The sequence below is a fragment of the Carcharodon carcharias genome, chromosome 28, assembly GCF_017639515.1.
Source record: "Carcharodon carcharias isolate sCarCar2 chromosome 28, sCarCar2.pri, whole genome shotgun sequence".
NCBI lineage: Eukaryota > Metazoa > Chordata > Chondrichthyes > Lamniformes > Lamnidae > Carcharodon > Carcharodon carcharias.
The window spans coordinates 5,291,435-5,305,284 of record NC_054494.1 but is presented as its reverse complement, the minus strand read 5'-3'; the positions used below and the strand labels follow the sequence as shown (position 1 = coordinate 5,305,284).

At 49.9% G+C, this 13,850-nt stretch overlaps 1 protein-coding gene across 1 annotated transcript in view; it reads left to right on the top strand.

Moving 5' to 3' along the window:
- alox5a (arachidonate 5-lipoxygenase a) overlaps positions 1–13,850 on the top strand; it is an 84,141-nt gene that overhangs the window by 49,939 nt on the left and 20,352 nt on the right. The window contains exons 5-10 of the mRNA XM_041176309.1: positions 2,212–2,318; positions 3,691–3,863; positions 5,380–5,526; positions 8,880–9,083; positions 11,889–11,975; positions 13,415–13,593. Coding sequence (XP_041032243.1) covers positions 2,212–2,318; positions 3,691–3,863; positions 5,380–5,526; positions 8,880–9,083; positions 11,889–11,975; positions 13,415–13,593 — 897 coding nt within the window. The remainder of the gene's footprint in view (positions 1–2,211; positions 2,319–3,690; positions 3,864–5,379; positions 5,527–8,879; positions 9,084–11,888; positions 11,976–13,414; positions 13,594–13,850) is intronic.

Sequence of the window (13,850 nt, the reverse complement as noted above, 5' to 3'; positions counted from 1 at the left end):
TCAGAAACTGTTGAACACTGGCTGCACCAGAAGTGGAGTTAAACCCTGTTTAACACTGGCTGCGTCAACAGTGGAGTCAGAAACTGTTTAACACTGGCTGCACTAACAATGGAGTCAGACACTGTTTAACACTGGCTGCACCAACAGTGGAGTTAAACCCTGTTTAACACTGGCTGCAGCAACAGTGGAGTTAAACCCTGTTTAACACTGGCTGCACCAACAGTGAAATCAAATGCTGTTTAACACTGGCTGCACCAACAGTTGAGTTAAATCCTGTTTAACACTGGCGGAACTAACAGTGGAGTCAGACACTGTTTAACACTGGATGCACTAACAGTGGAGTCAGACACTGTTTAACACTGGCTGCACCAACAGTCGAGTCAGACACTGTTTACAACTGACTGCACCAACACTGTTTAACACTGGCTGCACCAACAGGGAGTCAGAAACTGTTTAACACTGGCTGCACCATCACTGTTTAACACTGGCTGTGCCAACTGGGGAGCCAGACACTGTTTAACACTGGCTGCATCAACAGTGGAGTCAGACACAGTTTAACACTGGCTACACCAACAGTGGAGTCAGATACTGTTTAACACTGGCTGCACCAACACTGTTTAACACTGGCTGCACCAACAGTGGAGTCAGACCCTGTTTAACACTGGCTGCACCAACAGTGGAGTTAAACCCTGTTTAACACTGGCTGCAGCAACAGTGGAGTCAGACACTGTTTAACACTGGCTGCACCAACAGTGGAGTTAAACCCTGTTTAATACTGGCTGCATCAACAGTGGAGTCACACAATGTTTAACACTGGCTGCACTAACAGTGGAGTCAGACAATGTTTAACACTGGCTGCATCAACAGTGGAGTCAGACACAGTTTATCACTGACTGCGCCAACAGTGGAGTCAGATACTGTTTAACACTGGCTGCACCAACACTGTTTAACACTGGCTACACCAACAGTGGAGTCAGACGCTGTTTAACGCTGCCTGCACCAACACTGTTTAACACTGCCTACACCAACAGGGAGTCAGACACTGTTTAACACTGGCTATACCAACAGTGGAGTCAGACACTGTTTAACACTGGCTGCACCAACAGTGGATTTAAACCCTGTTTAACACTGGCTGCATCAACAGTGGAGTTGGACCCTGTTTTAACAATGCAACAAGTGTCCTTGGTGGTATCTCCATTTGTAAAGTAGCCATGAGTTGGTGGAAGATGATAGATGGAACACTGAAAGTGTGGACAGTGTATAAGTGTGGATGACTCATGTCACACCTCTCTCTCATAGAAACAAGGGTCTGTGAACCAGCTATTGAGATAAAGTAGCAGATTTCAGTTCTGTAAGTGCAGGGAGACTGCCCTCAGCCCACGGTGTCTGCTCACTGATTATAAAAGCAGAGCCGAGGACCATCCTGGGCAGTGTCTGGGGGGAGTACAGAACAGAGGGCACAGTGACAGTCCAAGGGCAAATGCACCAATTAGCTTGACAACCCACAGCAAGCACCACCAGCCTGTCCTCACTTACCATAATATTGCAAACAGCACCTTATTTCCCTTTCTCCATTGGGGCTGAGCTGGAGTCAGGAGAGCTGTGTAAAGACAGGGACAGATTGAGCTAAGTGGAAGAGCTTGGACAGCAGCAATGCAATAGGAGTGTCAGATAGTGATCATGTAGGCGTGGAGTTTCACAGTGGTTAGTGAAACCACACTCCCAACACGTGTTAGTGGGGTCTAGGTGGCCAGTTAATGCTCAGAAAACAAGCTGCGTAGCCAAATCCTCCATGTTATCGTTGATCTGGTAAAGATATTTTAATATTGTCCATGGTGTTAATGACATATCAGTCTCTCCCCAGGAGATCCCAGACATCACCATAACATTCTCCAAGTCCCTTCACAATGGCCTCTGCCAATGTATTTTGGAAAATGAGACCCCCTCCTGTAGTTTCCAGTTGAGTGTGGTGCCCTGTTGGTTTCTGCTAACACAAGATGCCCTGTCACTAGATCAAACTCCAAAACATGGACAATAGACACTTCCAGGGTGGGATCCCCTTTCCCCCTACCGCACCCAGAACCCCCCACCCCCCTCCTCTCACTGGCCCATACACACTCACCAGCACTGTGCCAGCTCAGCTAATGTGCCCAGAAAAGCTGAGAATTCTCTATCACTGAGGCTATAACTAAAGGGAACGTTTTTTTACAGGATGGAGAATCTGTATGTGAATCGGTTTATGCACATGTTTCAATCCTCATGGAACGATTTTGCCGACTTTGAGAAGATCTTTGTTCGGATTAGCAACACCATTTCAGGTATGTCATATCCTCCGCATTTAATCCACACATTAACAGCCTTAGGTATAACTGCCCCCACCACCCAAGTTCACCCACGCAGGGCAGATTACGGTGGTAAACACATTCCAGGGGCCGTCGCTTTTCCTTCTTGTTGGATAAATAAGATTTTCCTCGGGTGGTCTCTAGTTCTTCAGTCAGTCAGTTTAAAATCTGTGCCCCCTGGTCATTAACCCTTCAGCCTTGAGAACAACCTCCATCTAAATAATCCCTTCATAATTTTTAAGGCCTGCATCAAATCTCTTCCTAACTTCCTTGTCTCTAAGGAAGTTAGAGATTAATTAACTTCCCGATTCTCCCTAACTGGAGTCTTTCATCCCTGGAACCATTCTGATAAATCCTCCCCAAAGCTTCCACATTCTTCCGTTAAGTGTGGTCTCTGGAATTGCAGGGACTGATGTACATTAATGAGCTACATTAACTGCTTTATAACCGCTTCTATTAAGAATAAAGATCTCTGTAAACAAACACTGCCTGTTTTTGTACCGATACAAAAACAGATAACTTGCATTTCATGCTCGTTCTTCCCACCAAAAATGTGTCACCTCAAATATCTGATCCACCCCACCTGCCTGGATGTGCCTTTTTGAAGTCCATTACTCTCTTCCTCACTGATAACCATGTCCACATGTTCGGTATCATCAGCAAATCTCGAAATTGTGTTTGTTGTTCGGCTGGAGGTGGCTCCAATACTAAATGGGTGAAACTTATTTTTATGTTGTACAGAACCTGGGTCAGACCCCAAGCAGCGTAACTACTTGCAGTTCTCAGAAAGGATGTATTAGTCTCCGAAGCAGTGCAGATTCACTGGAATGGTGCCCGGGCTGAAAGGGTTACATTTTGAGGACCGGTTGCACGGAGACAAGGCTTGTAATCCCTTGAGTTTAGAAGATTGAGGGGTGGTCTAATCGAGATGTTTAAATTGTTAAAAGGATTCTATCAGGCAGATATATCGTCTGCTGAGGGAGCCCAGGACAAGGGGTATAACCTTAAAATAAGATCCAGACCCTTTAGATGTGAAACGAGGAAGAACATTTTCAAATAAGAAAAAGTGAAAATCTTGAACTCTCTGCCCAAAATGCGGTTGCCGTTAGGAGGGGGGGGGTTTGGAACTTTCAAGGCTGGGACTGATTGATATTTGTTGGGTAAGATTATCAAAGGATATGGAATTCACTGATGATTCCACTGACTGCTGAAACAGGCCTCCTCCTGTTCTATGTCAAGACCTTTAGGGGGAGAAGTGGGGAAGCCAGGCCGTGGAGGAGTGTGGTGAATGAATGAATGAATGAATTAGCGGCGATCACACTGTGTGTTACTGCTGTGCCTCTTGCAGAGTATGTCATGCAGCACTGGCAGGAGGATTTCATGTTTGGATACCAGTTTCTCAACGGATGCAACCCTGTCATCTTCGAGAAATGCAAGAAACTGCCTGAGAAATTTCCAGTCACAAATGAAATGGTGAAGATCTGCCTGGAGCGGCAACTCACCTTGGAAGAGGAGATAAAGGTACAGAGATCCTAAACACTGGGATACTGGGGAGGTTCCAAGGTGTGCCTGGCAGACGGGTAACAGAATGTGACTGTGATGTTATCCTTGTTAAGATGAGTGATGAATATGAAACAGGGTTACTTGTTCCTTTTCCTCCAAAACAAAGAGAATGTGGTTCAATGTTGGTTCCCCCAAGGTCACTGGCTCTGAGAACCCAATATTGCTGTAGCTGTCTCTGGTTTATGTGTCGTCCTATCGGGCTGACACTCCTACGTGCTAGGAGCTCTCAAACAGATTTCTAGGGAAGGTGATGGGAGGATGTTTCCTTGCCTGGGGAGTCTAGAACACAGAGACATAGACTCTGACACAGACTCATGAGGATATTTCCCTGTCAGGGGAGTCAAGAACACAAAGACACAGTCTTGAAGACAAGGAATTGGCCATTTAGGACTGAGTAGAAATTTCTTCACTGAGAGTTACAACTCTGCTGGAGAGCTGTAGATGCTCAGTCATGGAGTGTATTCGAGACTGATGGGAGTGTGCCCCTGGGGAGCATCCCAGAGACCAGCCCAACAGAGACCTCATAGATATTGATGGCTGAGGCCTTGGGCCTTTACAAGGACAAAGAACAGGAAGTAAAGGCCAGAATGGTGGTTTGCTGGCTACCTGTGGTGGGCAGGGTGGGGGGGGAGGGAATGCCTGTGGTGGGTGTTGACTGGTGGAGGTAGTGGCCTCTGTGGGTGTGGCCTGGGTGAGGGGAAGGAGAGCTAAAAGGATTAAAATGACCAGTGAGCAGCTCAGGTCATCAAATGCAATCAAATCTGCTGTCGGCTCGCACAATTTCTTCGCAGAAAATGTCAGTGGGAATCAGTCCTTTTGAAGAGATGGGAACAGTCGGCTGTCATTTCCTCCGAGTCTTCACTTGGAAACACGGTTCTTGCACAGACTCCGGACTCACTGAGAAAGATCAGCAGCCCACGTTAACATTATGCAGCAAGGTTTTCAACTGTTGACCTTTGAATGGGGAAAACCTCAACCCTGGTGACGATTGGCAGTCTCAGCAAGCACTGTCTGGGGAAATGACACAGTGTTACTGCAACTCTGCCTCTCAGCTCCAATTCCCGTGGGCACAGTAATCCTCATTCCTGACTGCAGCATGTGCTGTGATCGCAGCTGACACAAGAATTGGCCCCAGCCAGCATTAGGAAGAGGCAATTGGCCACAGTCTCTACCCCTCAGCACTGAATTGTTCACTAGTACACATGTTCACGAGTGCATATCATGGGAGGGCAGGAATTCACCTGAATATGAAGCCCGCCAGAGTGGAGCAGCTTGGTCTGACCTCCGGTCTGATGGTGGCCAGACGGACAAAGCTCCTGCACAAGACACAAGGCAGCCCCTCAGCACAGGTCACCAGCCCCTGAGAAACCTACCCCAAGCACAGTTCAGTGCCCCAGAACAGACTCCAGCATGGGAATTTGCAAAGAAGCAATTCTAATTCTAATTCTATTGTGTTTTTTTTATTCTGGGACAGAAAGGCAACATTTACCTGGCGGACTACGAGATAATGGACGGAATTCCTGCCAATGCCACTGACCCCTGCACCATGCAGTACCTGACAGCTCCCCTGTGCCTGCTGTATAATAACGCCAAGAATAAATTAGTTCCCATTGCAATCCAGGTAGGCAGGCTCTTTAATCAAGAAAACAAACACTGAGAGCAAAACAGTACCAAGATGGATGGGGGGGGGGGGGGGTGGGGTCAGTAATTACTGAGTGGATGAACATGAGGGAGCAACAAAAGAATAATTTACAGGCTCACTGAGGGAGGGAGTTGAGCCAGGGACCTCAGTGAGGTTTCAATATTGTAGGAGGAAGGTGATCATAGAATTATACAGCACAGGAGACCATTCAGCCCATCCTGCCTGGGCCAGCTCTTTGAAAGAGCTATCCAGTTAGTTCCACTCGCACGGCTCATCCCCACAGCTCATCGAATGTTTAACCTGGTTCCTTTTCGAAGTAGCAATTGAATCTGCTTCCAGATCAGAGCAACTCATTCCAGAGAGGGAGTTCTCCGAATCGCCCCTTCAGTTTTTAACATTTTGAAAATCGGTGACCCCTGCTGACCGGCTCTCCTGCCAGTGGAGACTGTTTCTCCCCGGCTACTTTACCAAAAACCCCACGATTGTGAGCACCTCTATTCAATCTCTCAATCTTCCCTGCTCTAAAGACAACAACCCGGCTTCTCCAGCCTCTCCAAGTAACTGAAGTCCCCCATCCCCAATTCCATTCAGGAAATCTCCTCGGTACCTCCTCCAAGGCCCTGTAATCCTTCCTAAAGCCCGGTGTCCAGAGTTCGACACAATACGCCAATGATTTACACAGGTTCACCACACCGACCGGACACTTAGGAGGGAAACAATTAGAGTCCTATCAATAGATTAGATAGATGGGTAAAGGTTACAACAGAGAAGAGAGAGTGCAGGGAGGCTTAAAGAAAGACTTGTATTATGTCACACCTTTCACAAGCTCAGGAAGGCTCACAGGCCTGAATTTTCACTCCCGGCTCAGGAGAGAGAATTCCTGGCTCCATGGACCAGGCTCCTGAAGACCTGCTCCGAAGTTCTGATCTTCATCCCAGGAAGGGGAGGGTGGGCCCAGGGTGCAATGGGAGTCAGGCCTGGCACTCCCGGGCACAGTTCGGAGGCTGCCGGGTACCAGGGTGGACTGGGCGAAAGGCCAGCTTCGATATACCAGCACTTTGGCCCGGCTGCAAAAAAACCCCAATAAAACAGCCCTCTAGCCCTCAACCCTGACACCCCCTTACCCATCCATGCCAACCTATGCCCCCCTTGTCCCCTCGAGCCCATGGCCCTTTATAGCTCCTGTGCCAACTCATGCCAACAAATGTCCCCACCATCCACCCTTTCCTCATACCTACCATGCCAACTCACCCAGGATCCACCATGGGCAGACCTCAGGACCCCTGCTGAGAGGGAATAAAATAAAGTTCCATATGTCTATTGATTAATTCACTATTTTAAAAGAAACACTCATTATTATTTTAAAAAATCCCATTCACTAAATTTAAATTCCTTAATCGCTTATAACAATAAGCATTTGTAATCACAGTCCCACATCAAAGACTATATAAGCACATGGAGCTGTCAATCAAATTGCGAACAGACAGGCATCCCATGCGATAATGATAAATTGTGAAATCAGTTATGTAGCACAAATCCTATAATGCTAACCCTCAGCTGTATGTCAGCAAACAAGCACTGATATTGTTTTTAAACTACAGAATGCTTTTTCTTTGAATTTATTTGCCATGATATTTAAGTCCCTTGCAGCTTGACAGTTTCAATGAGTTTATCCACTTTCTACACATATTCATGTCTAATTTTAACAAACCCAAAGGGCAACTTAACTCTCCCATGTGCAGTTGCCTCCATGAACCAATCATGTGCGCCCAGCTCCTTTATAACCCTGCCCTACAAAAATGGTGGGGGCCAAGTTCAGGGGCAGGACTTGCAGATTTGGGCCTCCAGTGCCGTTTTTGCTATAATGGAGAGCCTCTCTGCCTGTGTGAAAATTCAGGCCAAAGTGTTAGCAGCCAATGAGGTATTTCTTGAAGCATATTCACTTTTGTAATGTGGAAAATGTGGCAGCCAATTTGCATAAGGCAAGCTCTCACAAACAGCAGTGAGAATATGATCACGTTAACTGATTCAGTGATGTTGGCCAGAACACTGGGAAGAACTTGCCTACCATTGTTCAGATCGTGCCTTGGGATCTGTTACATTCACCTGAAAGGGGACAAGGCCTTAACTGAATGATATATTCGCTGTGCAGTGGTAGTCAGTGTGTAGATACAGGTCAATGTATAGACACCAATTAGCTCACAATCTGTTTGCTTTTCAAGTATTTTAGGAACTGCTACATATTATTAATTTATGAGCGATCTCCACTCTATTCTGGATGTTTACTGCATGCCAGTAATGGTGTCAGTCTCTAGTGTAACGAGGTGTAAGAATTCTGTGCAGTGTTCCTGCATCTCTCTGTGATACCTGGTTCCAGCTGGGTAGATTCCTCTTGGTGCTGTCTGTCCATATAATCTGTACAAATCAGTCCTGGGAAACGCTACTGGATACCTCTCGTTGTCTCTAATTTGTGTCTCTATTTGCATCCCCGGTTCTTTACAATAATTTTTTGAACTGTCTCGAACTGCAGCATCAATCCTGATTGCTCCCACCTTTGACTTCCTTAAACCTTCTAGAATATTTCTGTCTGCTTTTTGGTGAGTTCTGACCTGCCTGTCACTGCAGCTCCTGCGGCCTCTCCCCCGTCCTTCAGTTAAAATTACCATAAATATTCTTTGATTTTTAGATTCACCTTCAATATTTCCAAAAATTTGCAAGACTCTGAAACACGCTGCTTCTCAAGTTTATATGGAAGTATTTAAACTCCTCCATTAACACGTTTGTTACCCTCTCTGTGTTCTATAACATCTGGCGCTGTCTTTTCTAGCTTCACTCTTTTATTCTTGACTTTGCTCTGTTCTGTCACCCCTTCACTTTTATCATGTTAATTTAATTCTCTCTCACTGCTCTATTAATTAATCCCTCCATTGGTGGCCCATTAGTTCCTTTCCACCTTCCATGTTGCCCTATTCATTCCTCCCTCACTGCCTTAGTTATATTTTATGCAGTGATGATTCAGGTAAAACTCATCCCATCGAAGGAATATTCCCAGCCCCTAATATTCATCCCAGTATCCCTACAACCCAAACATCTCCATTTAACGAGACTTCACAAGTCCCATGTTGAGTCCATTCTGGACAAGACTTCTACTCTTTATGTCCTGCTCTTTAAATCAGTAACTCTCCTTTACTATGTCCTATGTTGTATTACCACAACTACTGCAAGTTCTGAGACTTATTTGTGATTTGCTTCCTATGTTTTTTGGTGCCTGATTAAGACCCAGTGAAAGTTATGGATCGAATCCCGATAATGTGAGGAATTTTTTTCCACAGCTGAAACAAATCCCTGGGCCTGATAATCCCATTTTCCTCCCCACTGACAATAAGTACGATTGGCTGTTGGCAAAAATATGGGTGAGGTCAGCGGACTTCCAAATTCATCAGACTGTCACCCACCTCCTGAAGACTCACCTTATGTCGGAAGTGTTCGGTATAGCTCTGTATCGGCAGCTCCCAGCTGTACACCCTCTGTTTAAGGTATGCTCTCTGTCGAATCCATTCAGCTATTATCATCGGATATTAGCAAAAGCATCTGCTCCAAATCAACCAGGTGAGACGGGGTTAGGTCCTGAGGCTTCATCACTGGGATTTACAATCCAGCTCAAACTGGGGAACTGTTTCCTTCTGCTGGCTGTAAAATTGACCAATCTCAGCCTAGTTTGCCAGTCGGCTTGGCCAATCCCAGCCTAGTGTCTAGTCGGCTTGACCAATCCCAACCTAGCTGCCCATCTAGTTCCCATTCAGTTTGACCAATTGCAGTCTAATTCCCAGTTTGACCAATCCCAGCCGGGTCCCCGGTCGGTTTGACCGGTCCCAGCCGGGTCCCCGGTCAGTTTGACCAATCCCAGCCGGGTCCCCGGTCGGTTTGACCGGTCCCAGCCTGGTCCCCGGTCGGTTTGGCCAATCCCAGCCTGGTCCCCGGTCGGTTTGACCAATCCCAGCCGGGTCCCCGGTCGGTTTGACCAATCCCAGCCTGGTCCCCGGTCGGTTTGACCAATCCCAGCCGGGTCCCCGGTCGGTTTGGCCAATCCCAGCCTGGTCCCCGGTCGGTTTGGCCGGTCCCAGCCTGGTCCCCGGTCGGTTTGACCGGTCCCAGCCGGGTCCCCGGTCGGTTTGGCCGGTCCCAGCCGGGTCCCCGGTCGGTTTGGCCGGTCCCAGCCGGGTCCCCGGTCGGTTTGACCAATCCCAGCCTGGTCCCCGGTCGGTTTGACCGGTCCCAGCCGAGTCCCCGGTCGGTTTGACCAATCCCAGCCGGGTCCCCGGTCGGTTTGACCAATCCCAGCCTGGTCTCCGGTCGGTTTGGCCGGTCCCAGCCGGGTCCCCGGTCGGTTTGGCCGGTCCCAGCCGGGTCCCCGGTCGGTTTGACCAATCCCAGCCTGGTCCCCGGTCGGTTTGACCGGTCCCAGCCGAGTCCCCGGTCGGTTTGACCAATCCCAGCCGGGTCCCCGGTCGGTTTGACCAATCCCAGCCTGGTCTCCGGTCGGTTTGACCGGTCCCAGCCGGGTCCCCGGTCGGTTTGACCGGTCCCAGCCGGGTCCCCGGTCGGTTTGGCCAATCCCAGCCTGGTCCCCGGTCGGTTTGGCCGGTCCCCGGTCGGTTTGGCCGGTCCCAGCCGGGTCCCCGGTCGGTTTGGTCGGTCCCAGCCTGGTCCCCGGTCGGTTTGACCAATCCCAGCCTGGTCTCCGGTCGGTTTGACCGGTCCCAGCCGGGTCCCCGGTCGGTTTGACCAATCCCAGCCGGGTCCCCGGTCGGTTTGACCAATCCCAGCCTGGTCTCCGGTCGGTTTGACCGGTCCCAGCCGGGTCCCCGGTCGGTTTGACCGGTCCCAGCCGGGTCCCCGGTCGGTTTGGCCGGTCCCAGCCGGGTCCCCGGTCGGTTTGACCAATCCCAGCCTGGTCTCCGGTCGGTTTGACCGGTCCCAGCCGGGTCCCCGGTCGGTTTGACCGGTCCCAGCCGGGTCCCCGGTCGGTTTGACCGGTCCCAGCCGGGTCCCCGGTCGGTTTGGCCGGTCCCAGCCGGGTCCCCGGTCGGTTTGACCAATCCCAGCCTGGTCCCCGGTCGGTTTGGCCGGTCCCAGCCGGGTCCCCGGTCGGTTTGACCAATCCCAGCCTGGTCCCCAGTGAGCACTGGGCAACAGTACAAATTTATCCTGAATTGGAAATGGAAAGAGGATTGTTAGTCAGTTAGACATTGTCCTTTGTGACTGAGGTTCCAATCAGCTGTCAGCTAGAGAATGAAAGGCACCCCCACCTCCTGTTCAGGCTCAAAGAGCAAAACTATACCTCTTTCTGCAGGAATTTGCATTAGATTACTAATCAAATTTGGTGACCACAGAACGGCTGATACAGGAAATTGAGAAATTTGAGGCTGGTAAAAAACAAAGTGTTCTTTTACTCATCAGGCTGAGAGAGGCTCTTGAGACAATTTAACTCTATATCTAACACCGTGCTGTACCTGTCCTGGGAGTGTTTGATGGGGACAGTGTAGAGGGAGGTTTACTCTGTATCTAACCCCGTGCTGTACCTGTCCTGGGAGTGTTTGATGGGGACAGTGTAGAGGGAGGTTTACTCTGTATCTAATCCCGTGCTGTACCTGTCCTGGGAGTGTTTGATGGGGACAGTATACAGGGAGCTTTACTCTGTATCTAACCCCGTGCTGTACCTGTCCTGGGAGTGTTTGATGGGGACAGTGTAGAGGGAGCTTTACTCTGTATCTAACCCCGTGCTGTACCTGCCCTGGGAGTGTTTGATGGGGACAGTGTAGAGGGAGGTTTACTCTGTATCTAACCCCGTGCTGTACCTGTCCTGGGAGTGTTTGATGGGGACAGTGTAGAGGGAGATTTACTCAGTATCTAACCCCGTGCTGTACCTGTCCTGGGAGTGTTTGATGGGGACAGTGTAGAGGGAGATTTACTCTGTATCTAACCCCATGCTGTACCTGTCCTGGGAGTGTTTGATGGGGACAGTGTAGAGGGAGCTTTACTCTGTATCTAACCCCGTGCTGTACCAGTCCTGGGAGTGTTTGATGGGGACAGTGTAGAGGGAGATTTACTCTGTATCTAACCCTCTGCTGTACCTGTCCTGGGAGTGTTTGATGGGATTATGTAAAGAGACCACAGGGAGAGAGAGGGCAGTAGGCTTAATTTTGAATTGATAAAAGTCTGTGGGAAGAGCGTTTTGGATATTTTATTTTTTCTGTTTTCAAGTTGAAGTTAAATGTATTCAGCCACTAGTTAGCGCATTAATATCTTCCTTCTCCTTTTCCCCCTGTACATAACTTCAGCTGTTAGTGCCTCATGTCCGATTTACAATTGCAATCAACACCAAAGCGAGGGAGCAGCTGATATGTGAATGTGGTCTCTTTGACAAGGTAAATTGAGCTTTAAACACCTGCCATATTGGCCCGTATCTAGCGGGACATGTGCCTGACATGTAGCCGGACGTGTGCCTGACGTGTAGCGGGACGTGTGCCTGACGTGTAGCAGGACGTGTGCCTGACGTGTAGTGGGATGTGTGCCTGACGTGTAGCGGGACGTGTGCCTGACGTGTAGCGGGACGTGTGCCTGACATGTAGCGGGACGTGTGCCTGACATGTAGCGGGACGTGTGCCTGACGTGTAGCGGGACGTGTGCCTAACGTGTAGCAGCACGTGTAGCGGGATGTGTTCCTGACGTGTAGCAGGATGTGTGCCTGACGTGTAGCGGGACGTGTGCCTGACGTGTAGCGGGACGTGTGCCTGACATGTAGCGGGATGTGTGCCTGACGTGTAGCGGGACGTGTGCCTAACGTGTAGCAGCACGTGTAGCGGGATGTGTTCCTGACGTGTAGCGGGACGTGTGCCTAACGTGTAGCAGCACGTGTAGCGGGATGTGTTCCTGACGTGTAGCGGGATGTGTGCCTGACGTGTAGCGGGACGTGTTCCTGACATGTAGCAGGATGTGTGCCTGATGTGTAGCAGGACGTGTGCCTGACGTGTAGCGGGACGTGTGCCTGACGTGTAGCAGCACGTGTAGCAGGACGTGTGCCTGACGTGTAGCAGGATGTGTGCCTGATGTGTAGCGGGACGTGTTCCTGACATGTAGCAGGATGTGTGCCTGATGTGTAGCAGGACGTGTGCCTGACGTGTAGCGGGACATGTGCCTAACGTGTAGCAGCACGTGTAGCGGGATGTGTTCCTGATGTGTAGTGGGATGTGTGCCTGACGTGTAGCAGGACGTGTGCCTGACGTGTAGCGGGATGTGTGCCTGATGTGTAGCGGGATGTGTGCCTGATGTGTAGCGGGATGTGTGCCTGACGTGTAGCGGGACATGTGCCTAACGTGTAGCAGCACGTGTAGCGGGATGTGTTCCTGACGTGTAGCGGGACGTGTGCCTAACGTGTAGCAGCACGTGTAGCGGGATGTGTTCCTGACGTGTAGCGGGACGTGTGCCTAACGTGTAGCAGCACGTGTAGCGGGATGTGTTCCTGATGTGTAGCGGGATGTGTACCTGACGTGTAGCAGGACGTGTGCCTGACGTGTAGCGGGATGTGTGCCTGATGTGTAGCGGGATGTGTGCCTGACGTGTAGCAGGACGTGTTCCTGACGTGTAGCAGGACATGTGCCTGATGTGTAGCGGGATGTGTGCCTGACGTGTAGCAGCACGTGTAGCAGGATGTGTTCCTGACGTGTAGCAGGACATGTTCCTGACATGTAGCAGGATGTGTGCCTGATGTGTAGCAGGACATGTAGCGGGACGTGTTCCTGACGTGTAGCGGGACATGTTCCTGATGTGTAGCAGGATGTGTATCTGATGTGTATCTTGTGGACAGGCAAACGGCACAGGGGGAGGGGGCCATGTCCGCATGGTCCAACGAGCCATGACCTTGCTCACCTACAAATCATTCTGCTTCCCGGAGAGCATCAGGATGCGAGGACTTGACAGCACAGAGGATCTTCCTTATTATTTCTTCAGAGATGATGGGCTGAGAGTCTGGGATGCTGTTCAGAGGTAAGTTAAAGGCTTGCTCTCTTTCCCAGTGTCTGGGATTCAGGGTGGGTGGACCTGAGTGTTCAGGGAAGGGGATGACAGTAGGCCCCAGGCAGGTTTACCTCTGCTGGCAAGGCCCATAGTCTCCTGTTGGAGCCTCACGCAGGATGGGAGGGATGGGCTGGCTCAACCTGGTGACTAGTCAGTAACTCTCGCCTCACTCCAGCAAGAGGACCGAGCACTGCTACTGACACTGCCCAGAGCAAACTTCAGGATCT